At 39.8% G+C, this 27,831-nt stretch overlaps 1 protein-coding gene and 1 pseudogene across 1 annotated transcript; one reads left to right on the forward strand and one right to left on the reverse strand.

The window, feature by feature from the left end:
- Positions 1-453: 453 nt before the first annotated feature.
- Slc7a13 (solute carrier family 7 member 13) lies at positions 454-13,776 on the forward strand. Its single transcript, XM_051160623.1, has 4 exons — positions 454-1,182; positions 5,858-5,989; positions 10,673-11,034; positions 13,493-13,776. The coding sequence occupies exons 1-4, from the start codon at positions 492-494 to the stop codon at positions 13,745-13,747; spliced, it is 1,440 nt and encodes a 479-aa protein (XP_051016580.1). The 5' UTR covers positions 454-491; the 3' UTR covers positions 13,748-13,776.
- Positions 13,777-22,750: 8,974 nt separating this feature from the next.
- Positions 22,751-27,226, reverse strand: LOC127198135 (60S acidic ribosomal protein P0-like; annotated as a pseudogene).
- Between the last annotated feature and the right edge of the window lie 605 nt (positions 27,227-27,831).

Genomic DNA, 27,831 nt, shown 5'->3' on the forward strand with positions numbered 1-27,831 from the left:
TAGCAAGACCCAGTGCAACCAGAGGTGTATAGCAAGACCCAGTTCACAAACAGACAGACAGACAATACCCACAGAAAAACCTAGTGGTTCTCAGCTTTGAAGTTTCTTCTGCCCCATATCTTTCCCTGTGACTTTTAAGTTACCCACTTAATCTTGCCAGTTTAACTTATCCTTGAATGTAGTGAAGACAATATAGACAAGTTCTTTGCAGCTTCAACAAGAAAGTTCTTTATTCCCATTTCCAAAACCTTGGTTTCTTTAAAATTCCCTTTCAATTGAATGCCCTATTTTGATAATTATTAAAAGAAGGGTCAAAATAAGCCCTTACAGGTAATCTATTTTTTTTTTTACATAAATGTGTCACACACACTTTGTTAATTATTGAAAATAGACCATATTTAATAGGCAGAACAAAAAGGGCATCGCAATTATATTTCAGGGCATCTGTAATCCTGTAGGCAGAAACATTCACAAACTGTTGAGTTTTCTCAATGGCAATGGATACAGAGAAGAAAATACGGCTTAAGAGAGAACTTGGATATTTCTGGGGGACAAATTTTTTAATCATTAATATAATTGGGGCAGGAATTTTTGTGTCCCCCAAAGGAGTACTGCAGTACTCTTGCATGAATGTGGGAATCTCCTTGTGTATCTGGGCTGCATGTGCGGTGCTGTCCTTGAGCAGTGCTCTCTGCTTCGCAGAGATCGGGATAACCTTCCCATACACCGCGGCTCACTATTATTTTCTCAGGAGATGCTTTGGCCCTGTGATGGCATTCCTAAGACTTTGGACCGCCTTGTTTCTGGGCCCAGGAGTACTTGCTAGCCAAGCTCTGCTACTTGCGGAGTATGGCATTCAGCCTTTCTATCCCAGTTGCTCTGCCCCGAATCTACCCAAAAAATGTCTGGCCTTGGCGGTGCTGTGGATTGTGGGGATTTTGAATTCTCGTGGTGTGAAGGAGCTGTCATGGCTTCAGACAGTGAGCACAGTGCTGAAGCTAGGCATACTCGGCGTCATTTCCTTTAGCGGGGTGTTCATACTGGTGAGAGGGAAGAAGGAGAATGTGCGAAGACTTCAGAATGCTTTCGACCACGAGGTTCCAGATGTCTCTCAGCTCATAGAAGCTATCTTCCAAGGATACTTTGCATTTTCTGGTGGGGCATGTTTTACATATGTAGCAGGTAATGATCAATCTCACAGAGAAAATGAAGACATGACTGATATATTGCATGTATGAAGTGAGCATATTTCATTGTGTATTGACTATCACCTTATAAAAAAGAATTTAATGATCTTCTATTTTTACTTCCTAAATCACCTGCTCTTAATTCTTTTCCATACTTAATCCATTTCAAACCTCTATGAAAACAATCAAAGAAACAAAAACTTCTCTTTTTCATATTATTTTCTTGGGACCAGGAATATGAGGCCACTGATTAATGTAGTTTTCTTTCTGTTACTGTATGGATGCTCAGATTTCCCTCCTGTGAAACTGTGGATCCTTGAAAAATATAAAACCAGACTATACTGCTGTGGTAAATGACTGTGATACATGAGGGTGTGACTCACTCTTTTCATTTATTTATTTTTAGAATCACATTTTTTTGTTCTGAAAATTTTTTTCATGGATTAATGTGTTACTAAAGGCTCATATAATAATATAATTGGGAGATGGGGTAGGGATATAGCTCAGTAGTAGTAGAGCAGTTACCTAGTATGCCTGAGACCATAGGTTGGATTCCTAGCACAAGCACCCCCCTAAAGTTTATTATTATAAGTACCAATGCTCATCAGAGCCTAGCAGAGGCTCCCGTCTCCTCACCCCTCAGCCTGGCCCTCTGGACACGTGAAGTTAAATTTCTCCCGTAGCTTCATGACCTTTTGTTTATCATGGCAGTGCAGGGCTGCTGTAGCCAGTGTCTTGTGAAGCACTGCTTCATTGCTCACTCAGAACCTCCGGGAAGAGCACCACGCACTAGATTTTGCTTTGCACCTGCACTAGGCACTTTTAAGGTTTTTGAACACAAGAGAATCATAATTGTCTTGATGGCTCTCGTGCACGATGTAATACTTTTCCCTTTAGAAACTTGTTCCTCCTCTTTTTGATTTCAAGGTTGATCTCTATCTCTGAACTCTGCCTTCTTACCACCAGAGTCTCTTCTCTTTAATCTATGTTACTCCCCCATCAACCTAAAAGTTACTTTGACAGCTTTCATTTTTCATGTTAAATATGGATGGGCTTGCCTCTTGAATAAACCTCCCATTAATTTCATGGATTCTCTCCCTGCTTCCTAACCATAGCAGATATTTTCTCCTCCCTACACTTTCTCTTTAAATCTCTAAAATTGTTATCATGACTTAATATTGGTATAGTTCTTTATCTTAAAAACAAATAATTGTATATGGATTTAATACTAGCCATAAAGAAACGATGTGTTAGAAGCAAGTTGAGTAGAAAAGACGATCAATTTAATTGTTACTATCTGCAAAGAACTAGCAATTTGAATAGAATACAACCTTCCCAGCCTTAAAGAGTAAGAATGAAAACCAGAAACAGAGAGAGCACATGTAAGGCACTGCAGGAAATGACGAGAGACCATACAACTGCTTTCATTTGATGACTTACGGCCTTGATGATGGGTGAGAATGTTCAAGCAAGTGTAATGAGGAAAAGCATAGAATTGGGGATGGATGACTGGATAATGTCAACTTTTCTGCAGTAGGTAGAAAAAATAAAACCAGTAAGAAAGCACAGAAGGCTTAAAGAATCATAAAGAATAAGCCCTCATATGTTCCCAAAAGAGGGGGCTTTCCACAAGCCTAAATGTTCCAGAAGTTGAAGAATCTGCGAAGAGATCAGAATGTTCTTCCTTGGTTAAGGGTGATATTAATGATGAGCTTTGTGGTTAAAAGTTAGTTTACATTGGGATAAAAAATGAGTAGGAAAAGAAGGCTGGGATAGTTCTGCTGACGTTTGTGACTTAAACTGAGTCTATATGTGTGTGTGTGTGCGTGTGTGTATAAATAAGTGAACGTGTGTGTGTGTACATATGTGTGTGTGCACATGTGTTTGTGTAACATTGTGTGCAGGCTCATGTGTGTGCACACACCTCAGAAAAGATATACTTTTAGGTAATTTTATCTTGTTTTGATGCTAGAGACATTTTATTGTTCTGTAATTAGATAAATTAGATGAAGAAAGATCTACAATATTTAATAATCTGTAAACTAATGTAGAACTCCTTCCAAACAGCTGAAGATAAACAAAAGTCTGTGGGAATTTCAGTGCATTCTGTCCCTACACTCCATAAAACTAGGTGTGGTGTATTACGCCTATAAGACGATCACTTGAGAGGTGCAGGAGGATGATCAGTAGTTCAAGGCCAGTTTGGCCTCATGATGGGTTCAAGACACTGTTTCAAAAGAAAAACCAAACCAAAAAGCATTTACTTCTTCCCTGTCAAGTTAGTAGTTAGGATTTGGCAGTCTCTCAATGAGTATGGCAGAAGTTAATTTACTAAATAGGTTTTAAGGTTTCTATGTAGCACTCCTATTTATGAAATATGATTTATCAGTGGCTGATCAATAGTGTCAGAAGAACTTGTCTTTCAAGATCAAAGCCCAAGGATATTTGCTGTCTGTTTGAATGTTATTATAAAATGTCACAATAATGACCTCTTATTATATAAGCCTCTTATAAATTAAATTATGATCTGTCATCTTTCTACAAACAAACTATGTAGTGAGAATAACTAAAAGACCCAGAAGAAAATATAGTTAATTTTAAAAGTTGCTCTTTTGCTTGTTCCAAGCTTTAACTAATACCATAGCTATTAAAATAGCCTCTGTTGGGGGAGGCACAGGTGTGTGCCGGGGGTCAAATTTTGTCCTTCACATGTTAGGCAAGTGTTCTACTGCTGAGATATAATCCAGCCCAACAATAACCATTTTTAAAAGGTACTATGATTGAAATTTTATTGCATCATAATTTTTTCTTTTGGTGATTTGAATAAGGTATAGGCTCATATATTTGAATGGTCAATCACCAGGGAATGAAACAGTTTGAAAGGATTAGAAGGACTAGGGGGTCTGACCTTGTTAGAGGAAGTGTGTTACTAGGCGGGCTTTGAGGCTTAGACCATGCCTGGCCTACTTCTCTCCCACTCCCTCTCTCTGCTTGTGGATCAAGACATAAAGACCTCAGCTACTGTTCCAGCACCATGCCTACTGATATCCTGCCATGCTGCCATGTTCTCTGCCTTGAGAGTAATGGACAAACTGTCTGAAACTGTAAGCAAGCACCCAGGCAAATGCTTTCTTTTATAAGATTTACCACGGTCATGACAATGGAACAGTGACTAAGCCACTTCTAACAAAAAGCTAAACAATGAGAGGCCCACAAGCAGTAAGTAGCAAGCAGAATTAAAATTAGATCTCTATTCACTCCTTACTCTTTTTATGCTTCCTCAGTCTATAACAGCTAGCTCCATGCTGGAAAAGCACTTCATTAGTGAGCTACATCTCCAAACTTGTTTTCTGCTTTTGTTTTTAAAAAGGATGGTTTATAAGGCTCCTTGAGCCTTGACTAATGTTTGGTTGTGCGTCTCAGCATCTGTTTTGGTCCACTGCTGTGTGGAGCCTCTCAGAGGACAGCTATGCTAGGCTCCCGATCATGAGCATAGCAGATATCATTAATAGTGTCAGGGGTTGGCTTTCTCTCGCGAGGTGGGTTTCAGGCTGGGCCAAGCTTAGGGTGGACATTCCCTCAGTCTTGCTCCATCTTCATCCTTGCACATCTTGTAGGAAGGGTAAATCTTGGGTCTAAGTTTTTATGGATGGGTTGGTCCTCTTATCCCTCCACTAGGACTCATGTACAGTTTGCGGGTGTCCTCTCCAGTATCCATAACCTCTGCTACTAGGAGTCTCAGCTATAGTCACCCCCACACCCTAGCAGAAGCCCACCCTGTCTTGAGTCTCCAGCTTGTCACAGAGAGGGCCTCACCTACAGTTTTTCTTCTCTCTACAGACTCTCTGTAGTAAGAGGAGCTGGGGCTGACTCTGACATGATCTTTGTTGCCTGCTTTTTGGTCACTCCCTGCTGGTGGGGCTACTTCTCCAGGCCACAGAGAAAGACGGTGTGCTCAGTTGTGATGCCACTTGATAGACTGGGATGGGTTTTTGTGTTGGGGCTCCCCTTTTCTGGGGAATAGGGGAGAGGGAAGGGGAAGAGGGAGGGGGGTAAGACTAGGAGGAGAGGAGGGAGGAGGTTAAGATTGGGATGTAAAGTGAATACATGAATGAAATAATTTAAAAAAAGAGAATGATTTAATGGTTTAAAAATTATGAAACAAGCAAACAAACAAACAACAAAAAGAGGGAAACTGACTCTATAATCTTTTTCAATACTTAACTATGAATATTGAGATGATCTTGCTGGCCAGCGATTTCCTCTCTTACTTTCCAAGAGGTAATGATTTTGCTGAGTTGAAGGAGAAGCAGCAGCCACATTGTTAGCTAAGAAAGAAAAGATGTTTCACATAAAAGAAGAGGGACTTTATCAAGAAAGAGCATGATGATGTATTCTTAAAGAGCCAGGCTACAAATGAAACAAGAATAATAAAAGGACCCATCAAACTGTTGCATGACCTGTCTCTACAGCTCTAATACTTGTGTCTTAAGAAATGGATCAGTGTGCAGTAGTTTTTTTTGTTTTTGTTTTTTTTGCCTGTGAGTGTGTGGGTGTTATAGCAGGATAAATGGAAATGATGCAGTCCAGTTTTTGAAACACGTACAACTTTTAAAATAAGTTTAAGAAGTAATTTTTCCCAAGTCTGATTTTTTTTTTATGCGTTATAGGGGAGATGAAGAAACCCAGCAAAACAATTCCTAGAGCCGTATTTACAGCGCTGCCTCTGGTAACTATGGTGTATTTACTGGCTAATATTTCCTACCTGACAGTTCTGACACCCAGGGAAATTCTGTCTTCAGGTTTGTATACACAAATAGCAAAGACAGTTGATAAAATGCAGTTCTTTATGTACAGTTAGGACACTTTGCCAGTTAGGATGGCTGCACAGTCTTCATTGTGCTATATAGAGACCCACTTATGATGTTGTAATAACAGGATGGAGAAAGTATGATTTGGTTTAAAAGGGAGATTCATTTCAACCATAATTATACATTTTCTGATAATGTGAAAAACGTATATATAATGCAGATGGGTGACACAGATTCAAAACTGTTTGCATGACCTCAGGTGTAGTGATACTGCATAATCAGTAACTATGTTTATTAATACTTATAAATGCTTGATTTTCAGTAATTCATGTGACATTAAGAAGGACAAATTTGAGATGAGGGATATTAACACGTGAATAAGTAAACACTAATAATGGTTAGTTGATGACTATAATCAACATTATTAATATGTAAAATAGATATTTATCTCAAATTACTCCAAATTTTATGCTGACAAATGACACTAAACATATTGAAATTTTGATTAAAGCCAAAATTGAAGAATAAAGAACTAATGAATATACAAGGTATACTACTACCTGCCTGTGATCTAGAGCCTGTTAGAGTACTTGAGAAGCTGAGGTTGGAGGATCTTTAGTTTAGAGAGACCTTTTTCGAAAAAGAAGTAAACACAAAACTCTTAAAGAGAGATGAATAGCAGAGTCAAGGGATAAAAAAAAATTTTTAAATGAAAAGCAGAGAAAATTGAAGACTAGCTGTTTTCTCATGCCAACATCACATCTCAAGTCATCACCTTCTGAGATAGATGTGTCATATAGTAACATTGGACTAAGCAATATTGAGCAATTTCTTCTTGCTTTGGTGAATATTTGATGGAGGTAAGTCTCCTTACTGACCTAGAACCACACGTTTCTAAGGTATCATATGGTAATCTATTGCACTGTATATTTTGCAGTGGTAAAATCAGGATGTGCAGGATTCCCAACTCCTCCAAGATGATCAATTGTTTACTTGGGGAGACTTCAAAGCTCAGAGTAGGTTTAATATAAAAACTCCAGTGACTTGACTCAATTGCAATGTGACTACGCCATAGAATGCTGCAAGGTAGTTTCCCACACCAGATTTGATTCATCAAGGGTCTAGGTATCTCTGGCATGAGAGATGAGATAGGACCAAGCTTCTGTGGGAACAAACCATGTTCAGCCCTGGACAAACGCACTGATTCATGAGCTACTTCAGAGCTGTCAGGGTTCATTTATAGCAGTGCTTCTTAACCTTCCTAATGCTGAGAACCATTAATCCAGTTCTTCATGTGTGGTGACCCTCCAATCATAAAATTATTTTCATTGCTACTTCATACTGTAATGTTGCTACTGTTATAAATTGTAATGTAAATGTGTGATGTGCATGATCTCTGTTATATGTGCCTACGAAAGAGCCATTCAACTCTGTTGCAACCCACAGACTGAAAACCACTGGTTTATAATGGCAGCTATGATTGTGGTCAGGGCCACTTGCCAGTGACACTGAGGCTGTAGTTCACTACATTTGGCATTCTTTATGACTATATGACTATAGCTGGTGCTCTGGATATGTTGATTATTAAAGAACTGTAAAATCTCTGGAATATCATATCAATTGCAACAATTTTATAGCTATCACAATAGTTTTAAAGCTTGTATGGAAAACTCGGGAAGCTTCTACTGTTGTTTGAAACTTTGTTTTAATCGCTGCCTTTTTCAGGCTTATAATCCTCAGAGTTGATCTAAAATCTGAATTATTACTTTAAAGCTTTAATACATGTACTTAGACTGCATTAGAAATTCAAGTTGAGAAAATAATCAGAACTATATATAAAAATGTAACTTTAGGGAAGGCCATCATATCATCAGTATTAAAGGCCATCAACATATCCAATAAGTTTGAATTGTTCAGCTAAGTTCTGTGTAATAGACCATCCTGGGTTTTTGCTTAAAATTGTTAATTGCATCTTATTTACTTATTTTGTGTGCATATGCATGTGCATCGTGTTGCACACATGGAGGTCAAAGGACAACTTGCAAGAGTTTACTCTTTCTTTCTGCCATGTGAGTTGCAGGGTTAGAAGTCAGGTCTTCAGGTGTGGCAGCACAGCAAGCACTTTACCTATGCTGTCCCCTCCCTGATTCAACTCTGAGGTTTTTTTTAGAAGGTCATATTGACCATTAAGTGATGGACACTGAAAGGGACAACAGTTATGATGGATTAGTGATGGAAAAAGCTCCATGCTTTCATGCAGAACAGAAAGGCACCAGTGAAAAATGGTACTCAGCTGGGATGAGCCTGTGAGTGCTTTTTTTCTTTATAGGGTACATGATTTATATAGGCTAATATGAGAAACTGTAGAGAAACTCTGGAAACGGAATCAGAGAGTAGTAGCAGCATTTACATTTGGAACACATGAATGACAATTTGGTGAGGATAAAGAACTTTAAACTTTATAGAGTTCAATGTCATTCATTCGTTTAAAAAAACCATATATACATATATATCACATGCATAATAAAAATTTGAATAAAAATGTAGAAAGGAGTTGAAAATGAGACAAAATTTGCAGAATAGTGCTAAAGATCATGCAGGAATATTACATTTAATTTTTGAGAGTTAGTGTGAGCAGAGCTGCCCGAATATAGTCCACCTCTGCTTGTAAGAAATCATGGTTTTGAATGTCCACTGAGAAGCTGAAAATTTCCTGTGCAGTGTTGGGGAGAAAGATTTTCAAAACATGTCAGAAAGTATATAGTGTGTTGAGGTCTGGTTGTCCAACAACAAGACCTATTTGGAATAAGTAAGAACTGCAATGGGATACTTTTCAATAACACCCAATGTTGTAGAATAGCATCCACGAGAAAGGTGACGGGTAGTAGCTGAGCATGACAGTGCATAGCAGTGATTTCAGCATTTAGGAACTGAAGCCAGCCTGGGATAAATGAAGATCCTGTTTCTCAACTAGCAAACAAGCACTGGCTAAGATTTAAGATCTTATGGAGCATGATGGGGCACACCTTTAATCTTAGCACACAGGAGGCAGAAGCAGGCATATCTATCAGTTTGACACCAGCCTTGTCTCCAGAGCCAGTTCCAGGACAGCCAGAGATAAATAGAGAATCCCTGTCTCAATAAAAAAAAAATTGAGGTCTTAAGGATGAGAGCCACTGATGGTGTTTTAATTTGGTTACATTTTTAAAAGTCTTAAGCTTTCTTATACATCAAAATTCTGATGTAACAGTGACTCATCTGAAATCCTGTGGACAACATTATGAGCTCAAAGGACACCTACTTCCCAGGAACATTGGGCTCTGCTCTGCTCACTGTACTGAAACAGAACTATTTCACTGGGATAGAATCATCTGTCTTACCATATATTTCCATAGTACAAAGTGGACTCAGAGGGATTTTCATAATGGATATATTTGTTTATTGGTGATTTTCATACATGTATGTAATGTATTTTGATCATGTCTACTTCTTCACTTCCCTCCTCCAAATTCTTTTGGATTCCATCTATTGGTAGGTTTTTTTGTTGACTGACACACTGAGTTAGGATTCACAAGGTCTTTTTTCTTTTGGCCTTAAGACAGAAAAAACAACTCCAGAACACGCTGTAATGTTTTCTCTAATGCAAGGTTTCTGAATTTCAATGCCATCAATATTTTGGATCATTCTGTTTTGAAATCCTCAGTATTGAACTCAGAGCTTCACATATAATAAGCAAGCACATTGCCATTGCACTATATGCAAAGTCCTAAACCACATAACTCTTTTAAACTGTCCTATCAGCATCTGTGGCTGCTACGCATCAGAATGCCAGTCTCTCCAGTTATAGGAAATCACAATTCTCCAGACATTGACACACAATCCATGAAGAGCAAAGTAACATCTACCTGAAAACCATTGGTCTATAGCTTTAAAAAGTCTCCAGAATCATAAATATTTTGATCTGTGTTGAATCTACATTCATTTTTTTTCATTTTATATGGTGCTATGGTTTGGGACAGCTCATACTCTGTCAGTAATGCTATTTTGACACTGGATAAGTCTGTCAGCATTCTATATGCTAATTTTAGTTCATAAGCATACTTTTAATTTTCCACCTAACACAACTAATGCATTTCTCAAGTATTTATTGAAAACCCACTATTACTGTGTCTGGCCATGAATTAATTAAGGATGTTAAAGAAAAGGCATGTGGGCTATTTGCCTTCAAAAAGTTCCTGGTCTTTTGGGAAAGACATAAAATCAACCATTCTTCTTTTTTTTTTTTTTTTGGTTTTTTTTTTTTTTTTTTTTTTTGTTTTTCAAGACAGGGTTTTTCTGTGTATCCTTGGCTGTCCCGGACTCACATTGTAGAGCAGGCTGGCCTTGAACTCACAGTGATCCACCTGCCTCTGCCTCATGAGTACTGGGATTAAAGGTGTGCACTACCACGCCTGGCTAAAACCAAACTTTCATGCAGTATGGTGAGCTGAAATAGGTACAAACCCAAATAATACTTAAATGTGAAAAAGGAAATAACAAAGTTCCCTTCATATATATATATGTGTGTTTATATTTAAGAGTTTATGTTTTGTCTTTGAAATATTATTGTCTAAAGATTTATCATCAGATTCTCTTTCTTAATACATCTCTTTTTGTGTGCTTTTTCCTCTGCAGATGCTGTGGCTCTTACCTGGACTGACAGGGTCATCCCCCAGTTCACATGGACTGTTCCTTTTGCTATCTCTGCATCGTTGTTTAGCAACCTTGTGATTAATGTATTGGAGACAGCAAGAATAACATATATTGCAAGCCACCAAGGCCAGCTGCCACTGGTACTTGGTACCCTTAATGTTCACTCCTCTCCCTTCCTAGCTGTGCTTCTAGATGTCTGTGTGGGATCCGTTGCAATTATCTTAACAAATCTAATTGACCTGATAAACTATCTCTATTTTGTTGTTTCTCTTTGGACTTTCTTAACAATTTTAGGAATCCTGAAACTGAGGTACCAGTACCCGAATCTACACAGACCATATAAGGTAAAGATAAACACATTTGTTCCATTTGAAATAAGACAAATGACTGTGTATTCGAAGAGTATGTTCAGAAGAGCCAAATGCAGATGTGTTACTCAGGAAACTGAGAAACAAATATAGAGACTGGACTTCATGTTCATGGTGAATAGGTTTTACTTAATATGAAATCTCAAAGGTTCAATGTAAGGATTTGTTAGTGAGAAAGGCAGGTGTATTGGGGTGGTGGAACAGACCACTGGAGGCCATTTGACCTGAGGTTGCCTAGCTGGCTTATATAGCTATTACACACACTGTGTCTTTTACAGTAAAGACAGATATAGCAAATGATAGACAGGAGACAGAAAGTCAAGTCATACATGATATTTACTGTCCTGAAATATTAGCTTATTTATTTAGATCATAAACAGATTCCTTCTCCTCAACTTTTTGCTTATAAACTCGAGGGGAGAAAATATAGCATGGAAAAGAAGAGCATTCTTTCATAAGAGGATATTATTGGGGGGGCAGAGCCTTTGCACATAATGGAATAGTCTTGATTGCCTGGTAGCATGTTCACAGCTTTGCTGTAGAATCTTCTGTCCTAGAAAAGTTAGACACCACTTCCTGTTTATACCCATACTAGAGAAGAGGAAATGGGTTTATAGAAGGTATGCCACTTGTCAAAGCTCATATAGCACAAAATAAAGCCAATATCCAAATGTCAGCAGTCTCTTTAGAGAGTTTGACTCTCACTAAGTATAAACTATAAGAACCTAGAGTGAAAGGAAGTGATGTCCTCATTACCAACTTTGTACCACTATCTTTTCTTTTAAGTCTTCCCTTCTGCTTCTTCCATTCAGCCATCACAAAGTTCTTGGATATTTGAGAACACGTTGTGGCGTGACTTTATTTCAAGTACCTTGTTAGGATCTCTTCTCTGGGTACTGAAATAAATGAAACTCTATCCTCATTCTTAGGCAAGGTGTCACCTATTTAGACACTCAGTGAATGGTAACTAATGCACTGACAGTGAGAACCAGAGGATGATCAGAGAGCACCCATGTGTATCTAGTGTAAGGCTGTGTTCCTTATCTGCTTGGAGTACCTTCCTGGGAGGTCCTGTCCTCTGAATTTCACATCTGTATACTTTTAAAATCCTTTGCTTCTTTGTTGTTTTCTGAGCCAAGCTTATACCGTGGATAGGCACAATTGCAGGGAAGTTATGCATTTTGATAGAGTTGGAGCACATCAAGAAATACAAGGTAATCATTAAGAGTTTGGGCTCATGTCTAGTTCCTCATATCCTTTTCTAAGCTTACTCTCATTTCACTACTGACATATCTTTCCTATCTACAATGAACACAGTTAATGTTTGCCTCTTAAGAATCTTGTGTGGATTATATAAGTGAAGGCATGCAAAAATCCAGGGCACAACATTAATAGCTATCATTACATTATTATTATTTGACTTATCTTTGCTTAAAAAGGATGGTAAGGGCAACTTTAAGAACAAATGGTTAAATATTTCTTATCTGCCATTATGAATGCTCATATCTCTCCCCCAAGTATTTGACAAAAAAATGATCTGTGAGGTGGTGAGCTATCTTTCTTAATGGCCTTTAGACAATTAAAAGGAAACTGTTACTTAAGACTCAACTGAATAACCCTCTCACTAAAAAGTTTCAAAATTTCAACTAGCTATATCATATAATTTGAGTATAGATTCATGTCTTCTACCGATATCTCAAAATTGATTGCCTAGAGCCAGATGGTATATGTCTATAATTCAAGTTAATTTAGAGACTTTTGGGAACCCAGAGCCGGAAAACTATGAGTTCAAGGCCAACTGAGCTACTTAGTTGGATCCTTGAGGGAAAAAAAAAAAATCAAGGATAATGTTGTAATGTTAGGTGTTGCATGTTTACATTTCTAGCATAATCCAGGTACCAAGGATCAATCTTTAGGATTTGGCCAAAACAAAAATAGGATTATTTCAGACAAGGAATTTGCTCTTCCTTTTGTTTTTGTTAGTTTGTGAGACCTATGCAATCCTAATATTTAACTGTTGATAATAACTTGGTTAACAGAGGAGAAAAGAAGCTTTTCTCTTAACTTACTCACCCATTTGAAATAATGTCTAGAGCAGATTGCCTGGAGCCCCAGTGGGTGGGTGTAGACACTCATTTTGAATACCTTCGTACCACCTGTGCCTGCAGGTGACCATACTATTCAGCATCTGCTTCTGACTATCTCCACTCAGGAAGAGTCAAAAGTAGATTCTGATGAGTCCCCAGCCAGCACCTTCTCTGAGGAATCTCCAGCATTTCCTTTCACTGTGACATTCTGAGTCCTGAGAAAACTGACCTAACACAAAGGCTGACTTAGCCCACTTTCTATCATCAGCTTCACATGATTTTTACTTTTGTGAACATTCAGCCATCACATGTGGATTACTTTCTTCAATGTTATCTTTCCATTCCAGGTGTTTTTACCGGTAATATTGGCAGCCCTGGCCATCACCCTGTGCTTGGTTTTGATTCCCCTTGTCAAGTCTCCAAAGATGCATTACATCTATGTGTTCCTCTTCCTCCTCAGTGGACTGCTGTTGTATGTGCCATTTATACACTTTAAAGTGAAGCTGGTTTGGTTTCAAAAGTTGACTTGCTTTCTGCAGCTGCTGTTTAATATTTGCATCCCTGATGCATCTGATGATCCCATATGGGAAGTAGAAAATTGAAAAAGAATAGCCTTTTATAACTGTAGCATGTTCCACAGAAAGGTTAAGTGGAGGCTAGGAGAGTAAAGACGGGAACTACAGAAACTGAAATGGCGGATAGAAAAGTACCCAGGGAGTTCCTGGTTTTCAAATGGCAAAGAAAGTGGCTGGAGAGATGGCTCTGCTGTTAAAGGCACCAGTTGCTCTCCTAGAGGACTGGAGTTCAATTCCCAGACCACACATGGAAGCTCACAGTATCCATAACTCTGGTCACAGGGGATCCAGTATCCTCTTCTGGATTCTGCAGGCAGTGCACCCATATGGTGTACAGCTGTACATGTAGGCAAAACGCCCATACACATTTGAAAAAGAAAAAGAGCAAAAAAATGTCACACACAACCAATCTCTCCTTCAATAAAAAAAATTCCTCCTTTGTGTAGCGTCACATATTAATGATGCCTTTCTCAGTCTGTTTGTTTATCTCATCTATTTTCTACTTAATGTATCCTTATAATAAAGGTTAATGTTTGAAAATAAACATTCTCTCATAGTTTTAATTTTTCAGTAGCACAACAAAACAAAACAACCTTAATAGGTATTTTTGTTGTTGTTTTGCTTATTTTAGAGATAGGAGCTCACGCTAGTGCAAGCTGGCTTGAGGTCATGGAACTCCCCAGCCTCAGCCCTTCCTAGCAGTAGACTGACAGGGAGAGCCTCTGTTTAAGTTCCTGCAGCTCCTCACTGATGGGATGGGATCTGAAAGTTAAGATAAACCCCTTTCTTCTCCAAGTTGGTTTTGGCCAGTATTTTATCACAGGAACAGGAAAAAAAAAACCTAGTACAGACTGATATAGATCCATTTACCAAGCTTTTCACCTTCAAACCAAAAGTATTTTAACTAGTAAAAGTGGCCAAATATAGTGTTCTTAGGGGCCATGTTAGCTATCTTTCCTGTTGTTGTGATAAAATACCCTGGCAAATGTAGTTTCAGGAAGAAAGGGCTTATTTTGGCGGCAGTGCTAGAGGGTTCATTGGTCAGGAAGACAAGGAAGGAGGCAGAACGCATGGTGGCAGGAACAAGATGCTGCCTGTCACAGTCTGCTGTCTGGGAAGTAGGATGTGAAGAGAAGCGAGGCCATCCCACAGAGCCCCAAAACTGTTCCCTAGTAACCCATTGTATCCAGCAAGACTCCACCCCATGAAGGTTTCATAAGGTTCCCAAACAGCACTTGGGAACCAAGTTTTCAAACACTTGAGCCTCTGGGGGCATTTCACAGTCAAACACAACAGCATATAGATTGGCCTTTATGCTCCTGAATTTTCTTTCTTTTTCTTTCTTTCTTTGTTTCTTTCTTTGTTTCTTTGTTTCTTTCTTTGTTTCTTTCTTTCTTTGTTTCTTTCTTTCTTTGGGTGAGTATCACTGTGTACCCTAGGCTGCCCTCATACTCAGAATGCCCCCATCTCAGCTTCCAAAGATCTGAGACTACAGTCATAAGCCTAGCTTTAAATAGGCTTTCATAAAATGAGAATTAAATGAAGTAATAGACTAAACATTAAAAGAGAGTCAGTGAATGGCACATGATAAATATCAAATTTTATGTTAAAAAATAAGCCCCTATATTATTTTATTTATTTATTTTAAGTAACCATACTAGTAACACCCATGATTTAACCTAAGGCGTGTCAAGAGCATGTAGTGACTACTTGCTATTCAATATTGCTAGAAGAAAAACAGGCATAGTACCCAAATGAATGTTGTGGAAAACTCAACAACTTAAGACAGCAAGGAGAACACTAGGACACAAACTTTCCACAAACTTATGTGTTTTGCTGATAACATGCTCTGTTGTACCATGAGAAGTCCCTGGAGCCCCTTGTAGGAAAGCTCTTTGAATTGGATTAAGGTTAGAGCTTATCTCACCTTGTCTGGAATTTTATGTAATAATATTGCATACTTATCTAGTATAAAATTTCAATTTATATAATACACATTCAGTACCTTGCCATAAACAGAAATCATTAAAACAAACAAAATGTACTAGGACAAGGTGTTCCTCCTAAAAGCCAGTGACTTCTGTAATTCCCTTCTTATTCTGAGTCTCAAGACTCTTACTGAGCACAAGCAGAATTCCACCTAGAATTTCATTGACTGCTGATTCCAATCTTATCACAACAGCTCTGTACTTTTAAAGGAAAAACGTATCGCTGAAAGATAATATTTTCTTTTGCTCACAGGAAACATGCACAGTGTTTTTTTTTTTAATGAAAGAATCTGGCTTACATACTTTCTGACGTCATACCTGCCCTCAAAACCCATTCTCCTTTTGGAGTTTTTAAAAAGGTGGATGGCAAGTGCAGCAGATGCTGTACTTTATGAAGCAGAGCTCAACTCCTGTGAGACTGTCTCCTCGAATGAGCAGGGCAGCCTCACCCATGTTAGGCCAACAACATGGCTGCCTAAAAAGACCCGAAGGAGTACAACAACCAATACACAAGCTAACTAGTGGAGGGACATCTCATGGGGTCCAACCCCGTAGATGAAGAACTACAGGCGACTGAGAAATGCTGAGAACTCGAGAAATAGCCTTCCCTAGGAAGATTTCCCCTAAGTGATGATTGAACACCAAGTAGTCAGCTCTGAAATCATTCATGTACCAGTGACAATAAAGAGACAGAATAGGTTGTACTCAAAGATTCAGGCACACCTATCTATTATCTATCTATCTATTATCTATCTATCTATCTATCATCTATCTACTATCTATCTATCATCTATCTATCATCTGCTTATTGATCATCTATCATCGATCTATCCACCCATCTGTCATCTATTTACCTATCATCTACTCTTTCTCTCTGTCTCCCATTTATTTATCATCTATCAATCATGTGTCTATTTATTTATCATCTGTCATGTATTCATCTATCATCTATCTACCTATCCTTTTGTAAACAAGAGGGGCCATGATTTTGAGAGGGAACAGTAGGGGAATATTGGAGGGATTAAAAGGATGAAAGGGAAGTGGAAATCATACAATAATATTTTATTAAAAACAATCTGTAGCTGGAGTCTTTGTGATTTTTTGATGCTTAGTCAGCAGGAAGTTACTTAAAATGACATAAAGCAATTACCGTACCTGTGCGAAGCCCTCTGGAAAGAAGTAGATGAGTTCTATTTAAATATTTTGAGCTGAAGGCGGGATCTTAGAGATAGGGCTTTGAAGGAATTAACATTGTAGCTCCTTTCATTGCTCCTCAGGAAAACTGGAAAGATTAAGGACATTTAACTATGGTTGAGGGGAAAAGCTGTTCATGAAACAATACCAATGAAAAGACACAGTCACACTATTAATGACACTCTGGTATGCTTGCAGATGGGAGCCTAGCATAGCTGTCCTCGGAGAGGCCCCACCTAGCAACAGATTGAAGCAGATGCTGAGAGTCCCAGCCAAACATTAGGGGGAATACATAAAGACTTGTAGAAGACTGGGAGGAAGGATAAAAGGAGCCAGAGGAAACAGGAGCTCCACCAGAAGGCCAGCTGAGCCAACTACCCTGAGCCCAGGGGGCCTTGGCAGAGACTGAAATACCAACCAAGGATTATGTATGGACTAGACCTAGGCCCCCTACACATACGTACTCAGTGGGCAGCTCAGGCTTCATGTATGTCCTCTAGTAAGAGGTGCAGGGTCTATCTCTGACAAGGACTTCCTTGCATGCTTTTCTTTCACTTTCTCCTGATGGCACTGCGTTGTCAGGCCACCATGGTAGAGGGTGAATTCAGTTCTGATGTAATTTCATGTGCTTGTATGGGTAGGTGGTAGTGGTGGGAGGCTCCCCTTTTCTGAGGTGTAGGGGAGGAGAAGTACAAGGAAGAGAGAGAGAGAGAGAGTGGGACTGGGAGGAGAGGACAGAGGGGGGTATGATTGGAATGCAAAGTGAATAAATAAATAAATAAATAAATAAATAAAAAATTTTAAAAAGAAGAAAGAAAAGACAAGACACGATCATTGGTACCAAGAGTTCCAAGGGACTTTGAGGTTTTTCTACATTGTGACATATACCAGTAATTTCTCCTCTCCCTGTCCCTGTCCCTGTGTCTTTCTCTCTCCCTCTCTCTCTCTCTCTCTCTCTCTCTCTCTCTCTCTCTTTCTCTCTCAGAGAAGACCCAGGGGGTCATATGGCATAAGACAAGGGTGCCCACTCTCTCCACTTATTCAATATGCTGTTGATTTTAAATAAAATTTTATAAGTATATATGAGATAGATAAATTCACAGGGGCAAAATGTCCCACTCTACCTCTCAAATCACAGTGGTGTAAATCTCACTTTTGAGGAATTTCTCCCCACAATCTTCTTGAAAAGTCCACAGTTTGGAATCACAACCACAAGGCACTTGGTGTCACAATTCAGACAGGTATTCTTATGAAGCAGACCCTTCATTTGCATATGTGGCATTTAGAAAGGTGTACCTGCAATGTCAAGGATGTTTAACCACAAAGGTGCATTCTATCCAAGAGACACAGCTTCCAAGATAAAGCTGTAGTCTTCCTCAGTATCTTGTATCTAATTCCTTGTCTATCCACTCTCATTGTCTGCAGCAAAAAATAAGCAAAAAGATAAAGTATGAAGTAAGTTGTAAAGCTGTCCCAGAAAACTATTACTCATTCATCTTGTGTCCTGTTCTGATAAACAACACTGTCTTCTTTCCTGGTGTGAAATTTGATAACATATATGTATGTGTGTATGTATGTAATGTACGTATGTATCACCATGTTGTGATTAAGTGCTCCATCTCATGTATTTGTTTGTAACTTGCCACCTGGAATGCTCTGTCTGCTCCCAAAAGGGTGGTCATTGGAGTCCTTTCTTGAAATATATTCTCTAAGCTATAGTAAGCCAGTCTAATAAACTCAGTCCAGTTGAGACATGACTCAGCCCAAGCGTGGAAATATATATGGCACATGCATCCATCTTTTTATTTATAGTTGCAAGATTCTAAAACGAAGAGATACATTTTGTTAAGAAAGCATAGTTTTCAAAATGGCGAAACTATGAAATTTACACACATGTAAAATGAATGTGTATTAAATGTAGGCTCAATTTTTTCAACAAATATATTTTGTTACAAACTTATTAACTGGGAGTATCTCACTTATAACCCGACTAACCTAAGCAATAGGAAAAGAAGGTTAAAGAATACAATAACAAAACCACAAGGATATCAGTTCTGAGGAATGATTCTCCTGGCATAATTAGCAGGATTTCTTCTGCTGGAACCTGGAGCAATGAGAACCTGGAACCTCAGCCGGAACCTGGAGCCCCCAAAGCCTTCCCTCGAGTGGTTCTCTCTAGGACCATCTCAAAGTGGAACAACGAACAGCCAAAACTACCCCAAGTCTCCAAAAGGCCCCACCTCTTGCTTTTGGCTCATGTTTATTCCTCCTCTCAGAATTTATTCAAGGATGTTTTTCAGCTGGTTTGCAACCAATCTCCCACACATAATGGTTTGACTTCTAAGGGGATAAACATCACCTGCTCTCTCACAAGTCTTTTTCTCATCCCTCAATTGTGATCTAAACAAAAACATTTTTATCTCTTCTTCATCTGCCCCTTTTATTAAATAAAATATACTATATACAACAAAATAAGAATTATCCCTTAAGTCACATTTATAAGGACCAGTCCATTTGTAGTTAACAATTTTTAAGAAATTATTCCACTATCTCCCCTATGCTACTGTTTCTTATCCTAATGTCTAAAGTTTTTTCTTTTTTCTTTTTTAAATTAAACTTATATTAATACTATGGCTATCTAGTTTTAAGCACCTTCAGAGACCCCAGAATGAAAAACTATCTAACATGAAGGAGGTGCAGGCAAGCAACTTCCAAAAGTATTAACAAGACAGAGAGCTGAATGTCTGGACAGTCACAAATTCCTCTCCATAGTGGCGGTGTCCAGTCTTTAGCCAGCCAGACCAAAGCATCTGACAGACTACTTCTGGACTGTCATAAGTTTCTCTCCATCATAGGTGCATCCTGCCTTCAGCCAGCCAGGCTGAAGCATCTCACAGACTGCTCAGAAGCAGGAATCCTGAAGGACTGGCTCACCTAATCTCTGCAAGGCTGGGCAGTCAATTTCTCAGTATCAAGCTTGATTATAGTGGACAGTCGTTCTGTCATCAGCAGTAGAGATACACAAAGTTCCTCAGACCAGTGGCTATCTGCCACTACCATTTCTTGATGCCTGCGTAATTAGACTGGAGGTGCTGCAAGGAATGGATGTGTCTGTCATAAAAGTTGTTTATTATTAAATGCCATTTTCTGTGGATCTCTAAAGTGTTTGAAGACTATCTATATATTCTATCCATCATCTATCTATTCCTTTGAAAACATATACAAAAAACTAAAGCTTATCGTATAATTAAATAATTTAGTATCTAGTAAGATTTATAAGTGACCAACTAGCAATTTCTATCTCTGACCATCCTGAACAAGTGATAACAGCTATTTTTCACCTTTTCAAATAAGTTGTACATGTATAATACATTAAATAAACGTCAAACAAAATGATCTTAAGTTTCTACCAACATGCAATATACAATTTAAGTTTCCATTAACATCCCGTATATAATACATAAAGCAAAAGTTAAAAAAGGAAAAAATCTTAAATTTCCACCAATCTACAATTAAAGAATGTGCTTATATCACCAGCTAATTAGAAAAATGTTAAGATGTTAAAACTTATTCAACGTGTGTGTGTGTGTGTGTGTGTGTGTGTGTGTGTGTGTGTGTGTTCCTGAAACAGTGTCTTACCTTTTAGTCTAGGCTACTCTCAGACTCACTATCTTCCTGACCAACCATCCCACTGGCATGTCAAGTATGTATTATTGTGATTTTTGGGCTTTGAATACAAAGTGGGATACAATGAATTTGTATTGAAGTTGTGTTATTCCAGCTTTTATTACTGTGCTAAAATATACAAAGCAGGCTATCTACTAACAAGAGTTTATTTATTATAGCTTGTAATTCTGAAAACTCAAGAGGGCTCATATCTGCTAATAGCTTTTTTTTTTTACTAGTAGGGCCTCCAGGTGGTACAGGATATTATGTGTGAAGTATGTATTCATGTGTGTATTCTACTCTGTATCTGTCTATGTATGTCTTCTCTCTCTCTCTCTCTCTCTCTCTCTCTCTCTCTCTCTCTCTCTCTCTCTCTCTCTCTCTCTCTCTATCCCTCCCTGCCTCTGTCTCTTTCTTTCCACCAGGATTGAAATACAGGCTATACACCCTGATGAGCATATCCAATTCTAATCACTATTCAGACCCCACCCCACCCTCAAAAACACCTTGGCCAAGCAAGAGTCTATTCATTTAATGTTTAACAATAGAACATACTCAAATTATATCCCTGATACAGTAAGCATGAACAAAGTAATTAGATCTTCCCTACTTCTTTTTGTAACATTTGGGAATAGTTTATTTGGGTTAATGTGGGTAGTACCAAATATTCCTCAAATAAGAGAGAGTGAGAGAGAGAGAGAGAGAGAGAGAGAGAGAGAGAGAGAGAGAGAGAGAGAGAGAGAGAAGAGAGAGAGAGACATATGGAGAGACAGATAGACAGACAGAGAGGAAGAAGAAGAAGTAGGAGAAGAAGAAGGAGGAGGAGGAGGAGGAGGAGGAGGAGGAGGAGGAGGAGGAGGAGAAGAAGAAGAAGAAGAAGAAGAAGAAGAAGAAGAAGAAGAAGAAGAAGAAGAAGAAGCATTAAACCATACAAAAAAAGACTCCACCTTGGGCCTTTCCACCGCCCCCCCCCCAATCTATCCCATGCTTCCATTTCTGACTTCTACTCTGCAAATCTCTCAGAGAAAGATTTTGTGAGAAAGCAGAATTCAAAAGACACTAGATTTCTGTTTGGTCTTGTAGTTCTCCAGCTACAGAATGGCAAGAAATGTATTTTCATTGTTTGTAAGTCACATGGGTTCATGGCTTCTCATGCAGTAGCCCCAGACAGACTAAGATAGGAATGACTTAACCAGAACATGATTCTTTTACACTCTGTTCTTCTCTACAGCAATACATTTTCCACTGTGCCATTTATTTTGAAGGAATACTCTTGGGAAGGATAGAAAAGACACAATAAGGTACAAAACGGTCTGTGTTGATACTCCATAAGAAGCTTGGCCAAGTTCAGGTTGAACATGGATTTTCCTGCATGGAAAGCACTGAGAGTTGAGGAAATGGTACTTTCTTTCCCTCTTTCCCCAGCTCAATGTGGTGAGGATCCTACATGCACACACATGCACACCATGTAAAGCTATGCGTTCATTTGGACAGATAGTGAAGTTCAGTTTTGTAATAAATGCAGAAAGTTTCATATCTGGAAATAATAAACTTTTTTTTAATTAAAAAATTTAAGCCAAGTCAGAGTACTGTCTTTTTCTCTCTTCTTTATTTGCAAATGTTCCCTTTAAAAGGCAAACTTCTGTTCTCCACAAACACCCTGTTAGCAGCTCCAAGTTGACTCTACTTTGCCTGTGGGTGGTGGGGAGAGGAGGAGTATTAGTCTATGACCTACTTAGGCTATTGCTATGACCATGGGCAACTCTTAGAAAAGAAAACACTTAATTTGGGCTGGCTTTCAGCTTTAGAGGCTCAGTCCATTACCATCATGGTGTGAAGCATGGAGACACACAGGCTGACTTGGTGCTAGAGAGGTGGATGAGAGTTTTACATCTGGATCAGCAGGCTACAAGAAGAGAGAGAGATTTTGGGCCTGGCTTTAGGCCTGAAGACTTTAGAGCCTGCCTCCAAGGCTCAAAGCCCATCCCCAGTGATACACTTCCTTTAACAAGGTTACACATAAGGCCACACCTCCTAATTCCTATAAAGTAGTTCTGCAATAACCAAGCATTCAAATGTCTGAGCCTATGGGAGGCATTGCTATTCAAACCACCACAGTCTAGTTACCTCTTGTTCCCCAGTGCATTTTAAAAAGAGAAGTAAGCCTTTATTTCCATGTTTATCAAATTAAGCTTGTTGAATTGGTTGCTTTGAGAGGTAGGTAAAAAAGACCAAATCCCATATCCTCATCTGATTCCTCAGACTCTTCCTTGGCTTCAGTCTTGGCTGAGGCTACAGCAGCAACAGGAGCAGCAGTGGTGGCTGCAGCCACAGGGGCAGCAACCACAGATACAGATGGATCAGCCAAAAAGGCCTTGACCTTCTCAGCAAGAGGGAAGGTGTAGTCAGTCTCCACAGACAAAGCTAGGACCCACTTGTACCCACTGATAATAGAGTGTGGCACTGAGGCAACAGTTGGGTAACCAATCTGCAGACAGACACTGGCAACATTTCAGACACCCTCTAGGAAACAAGAGGGCAGAGTCGGCTCAGTGATGTCAAGCACTTCAGGGTTATAAATGCTGCCATTGTCAATCACCTGCTGGATGGTCAGCCCAAAGGAGAAGGGCGAGATGTTGAGCATGCTCAGCAGTGTGACCTCGAGGGCTCCTACTTTATCTCCAGTTTTTATCAGCTGTGCATCACTCAGCATTTCAATGGTGCCTCTGGAGATTCTAGTGGTGATGCCCAAAGCCTAGAAGAACAAGGTCTTCTCAAGCCCCAGACCAGAGTTCAGAGCTGCCACAGTGACCTCACATGGGGCGATGGAGCCAACAGGAACAACAGCTGGCACCTTACTGGCCAGCAGCATGTCCCTAATCTCAGTGAGGTCTTCCTTGGTGCACACAAAGCCCACATTCCTCCAGATGTGAGGCAGCAGCTTCTCTAGAGCTGGGTTGTTTTCCAGGTGGCCCCTGATGGCCTTGCACATTATGGTGTTCTTGCCCATCAACATGACAGCCTTCCCTCCCAGAGACATGCTGATCTGCTTGGCACCCACATTGTCTGATCCCACAATGAAGCATTTTGGATAAGCTTCCAACAATTGGATGATCTTAAGGAGGAAGTTGGACTTCCAGTCACTCTGCCTTCCCTGGGTGGTGCCTCAGGTATTGCCATGCAGGGTTTAAAGACTGTGTTACTCAGATGCAGACACCTGCTGAGACAGACCACAGTGCAATTTTTTAAACAATTATTCTGGGGAATGACTCATTTATGTTCACTTTCTCATCCACTTGTACTGTATTCAATAATATTTATTGACTATTACTGTGTGCTATTTGGTGCTGCAAGGGGATATAAGTATAGTCACAATATATTTCCAGACTACAAATACCTCACAAAATAATTAGCTTTAATACTCTGTGAAAAATGTCAAAGAGAGACAGGCACAGGCACAGACCAGCAGACCTGCTGTTGACTTCTGGGGACTTTAGGTAGGCTCAGGATTCTTGCTTTCCATCAACCATCTTTGCAATACCCACATTAAGCCATGTATGCTCCAACTGACACCTCTATAAGTTTGGATGTGTAAGCCAGCAAGACCAGAGCTACTGCAAGAGGCAATGAAGGAAGCAGAGAAGGGACACTTCTGAGACTAGCTCTGACTTCGAGCCCACTTACCAGAGGCTCCTGATCCCCTCAGAGGAAGAAGCCTGAAGACTTTAGAGCCTGGCTCCTGGGTTACTCACTGCAGAGGGAAGTCTTGCTGAGGACAGATTCTCCAGAGGCTCCCCTGGTACAGGTCTCCACAGTGGCTGCAGAAGAGGGTCTCTTTCCTGCTTTAGCCTCCAAGAGTCCTCACTTAGCTGCAAAAGCGAATTCATCAATGCAGCTGCTCTTAGTCTGCAAGCCTGCTGCTACTGAGATCTTCTGTTTCTTCCCTGCAGGAGAGAGTCAGACCTCCTGACCTGCAGTCTGCAGGGGACTGCTCTCAGCCAGCATGTCAAAGCTCCTGAGGGCTCTTGAGTTGAAACACTTTCTAGGAAAGCATCTTACAGCTGCTGGGGATACAAACTGTTTGTTTTAAATGCCCCCCATGGCAGTCTGTTTTCAGTTGTTTTGTCTCTTTAAAGTCTGTTACTCCTGAATTGACAAATAAACTAAACATGGCTTGTTTGTATCTTTTCCTGTCTGTGCACTCCACTCTTGCAGGAGGCTGCCATAAGGACTTGGTAGGAGGCAAGAGGTCCCCATGAGCCACTTCAATTTGAGAAACCTTGGTGCTAAATTCTCTAAAGGTCTGATAGAGTTTGAATTTATCTGGGTCTGGGTCTGAACTCTTTAGATGGAAGTTTTTATTTATTTTTGCTTTCACCTTGTTACTTGATATAGATTTGTTTGAATTCAATTTCATTTTAGTTTAATTTTGGTAGATCATAGCCATCTAGAAAACTATCATTTTTGTTTTTTGTTTTTTTAGGTTTCCCAATTTCGTCTAATATACAATAAGGTCTTTCCTAAGCTTTTCTCAATTTCTTTCATGTCTGTTGTAATATTAACCTTTTCATATCTAATTTTAGGGTCTGTTTTCTGTTTTGCTCAGTTTTGTAGATGCTTTCTTGATCTTGTTTATCTTTTCAAAGATTCAATTCTATTTCAATACTTCTTTGTAGTTTTTCATTTCATTAATTTCTGACATGATCTTAATTATTTCCCTTTGTTTACAGATTTTGGATTTGTTTTATGTTTTTTCAAGGCTTTAATATGCACTTTATTTGAACCTCCCCCCCCATCTCTTAAATATAGATGCTTGCACCTATAAATGCCTTTCTTGTACTGCTTTTCTAGTACTGCACCAGTTTCAGTATGCTGTTTTTATTTTTACTTGATTGTAGTTTTTTTCTTTCAATATCCCATCAGCACTCAAGAGAGTGCTAATCAATCTCCATGGGTTTCTGCATTTCACTTAGCTATTGGTTTCTATTTTGATTCCATTATTGTCAGGTAGAATGTCTTTTTTAAAAACAAAAAATCAGTTTTTCTATATTTTTCAAGGCTTGCTTTGTGTTCTTTATGTGATCTATTCTGGAGATGACCATGAGGTTCTGAGAGGCATTTGTGCTCTACGTTGTTTGTAGGGTGGGTTCTGTCCATGCCTCTTATGGTCACTCAATCTATGGTGTCATTTAACTGAAATAATCTCTGCTGATTTTCTATTGGCTTGATTTGTCTATTGATGAGAGTTGAGTTGAGGTCTCTCATTATTATTGTATTGGAGTGAATTTATGCCTCTAGATCCTTATATTGTTTAATGAAATTGGCTGTGCCCATATTTGATATCTATGTTTAAAATTGTAATGGCCTCTTGATCGACTCCTGTCTTAGTAATGTCAACAGAGCTTCCTCATCTCTTCTCGCTAATTTTGGAGTCCAGTCTTGTCTTAGTCAGGGTCACTACTCCTGTGATGAAGCACTGTGAACAAAGAAATTAAGGAGGAAGTGTTTATTTCGCTCACACTGTACACCATTAAAGGAAGTAAGGGCAGGAACTCAAACAGGGCATGAACCTGGAAGCATGAACTAATGCAGAGGCCATAGAGAAAGGAGTGCTGCTTACTGGTTTGCTCTGTATGGCTTGCTCAGCCTACTTTCTTGTAGGCCAGCCTAGGGTTGGCCCACCCACAATGCATTAGGCCATTCTGCAACAATCGCTAATCTAAAAAAATGTCCCTCGTTGGTCTCCTGAATCCTGCCAAAGAGACCATCAAGGCAGGTGGATCTGGGCCCAGGGGGGATTGCACAAACTGTTGGACCCACCAAGGACAATGATGCAGTAAACCTAGATCCCCCATTCAGATCTAGCCAATGGACAGCTCATTCTCTGACATTGTGTGGAGAGCAGGGACTGCCTCTGACACAAACTCTTGTGACCCTGATTTGATCCCTTCCCCTTGGTGGGGAGACCAGGTGACACTCAGAAGACAAGGTAGCTGGCTATCCCAAAGAGACCTGATAGCCTGTGGTCATATGGTGGGGGAGGAAGTCCCCTTCTCTCGGAGGTCTAGGGGAGGGGAATAGAGCAGAAGACATAGAGAGGGTTGGAATAGGAAGATACAAGTGAGGGGATAACAATCAGGATGTAATCTGAATAAATTATAATAAATTAGGGAAAAAATGCCCACAGACTTGCCTGAGGCCTTATTTTATGGAGGCCTTTTTCCAACTGAGGTTTCTTCTTCTCAGATTACTATAGCTTGTGTCAAGCTAACATAACACTAGCTAGCATAAATCACACTTGTCTCATCCTAGAACAGATTAGAACACACATATTAAAACAATGACTCTTGCTTGCCTTCTTGTCGGCGCCGCACCGTCCACTGCAAATAAGACACCGACAACCAGACTTCTTCTCTATATCTTTACTCAGGATTTTGCTAAGCAGAATGGCCCCGAAGATGGAAAGAGTCAAGCTTAAGTATTGGTCCAGGACCAGTCAGCTCATGCCACATAATAGTTCCTCATTGGTCAGCGTCAGAGCAGGACTGCTTGTCATCAGATTGCCAGTTACCTCTGCACAGCCTCTTGCCAAATAAGGTCTTATTTATCCCAGAGAGCGCTCGCCGTCGGGATGGCGGAAGGCAGAAACCAGCGCCATGTTAGGGCGTGGCACTTCGCAGCTCTCCACAGTTCCCCCTGTTTTTTATTGTATGAACAATGAGTTCATGAAAAGAAACGGTCCGAGCAAGGCTGGAGCATGACTCTGGACCAACCGATTGAAGACCAACATGGAGGTAACACTCAATGCCATCCCGCGTGCAATGGATAATTTCCTTGCGGGGTGCAATGGCCACTGGGTGTACACAGATATGGGGTGCCTTTCGACGTGCAATGGCAACTAGGCTCAGTCGAGTGCAAAGGCCACACAGAAGGAAAAGAGGGAGAGAGAGGAGCTTACTGCAAATCAATTACTCAGGACTTAAAGGCTGCCAGCCAGGCCTGGGGGGACTGTCCGGCCTCCAGGGCATAAAAGGCCAGTGTGATAAGGGCTTGATGTCTGTTGCATGTCATAATCAAGCGACGTAGAAACTTAAGGCAAAAGCAACTGGCAACCAATGGAACCATGGCTAAGGCGCCCATGCCCGCCCATTCTTTGAGGTGATACATGGCTTGCTGGATCCAGGCGGCAAGGCCTTCTGCAGTAGAAATGTCCACTCGGATAGAGTTGACAGTAACAATGGCTGTTTGTAGATCTGTCATCAA

Source organism: Acomys russatus, chromosome 2 (genome assembly GCF_903995435.1).
Source record: "Acomys russatus chromosome 2, mAcoRus1.1, whole genome shotgun sequence".
Taxonomy (NCBI): Eukaryota; Metazoa; Chordata; class Mammalia; order Rodentia; family Muridae; genus Acomys; species Acomys russatus.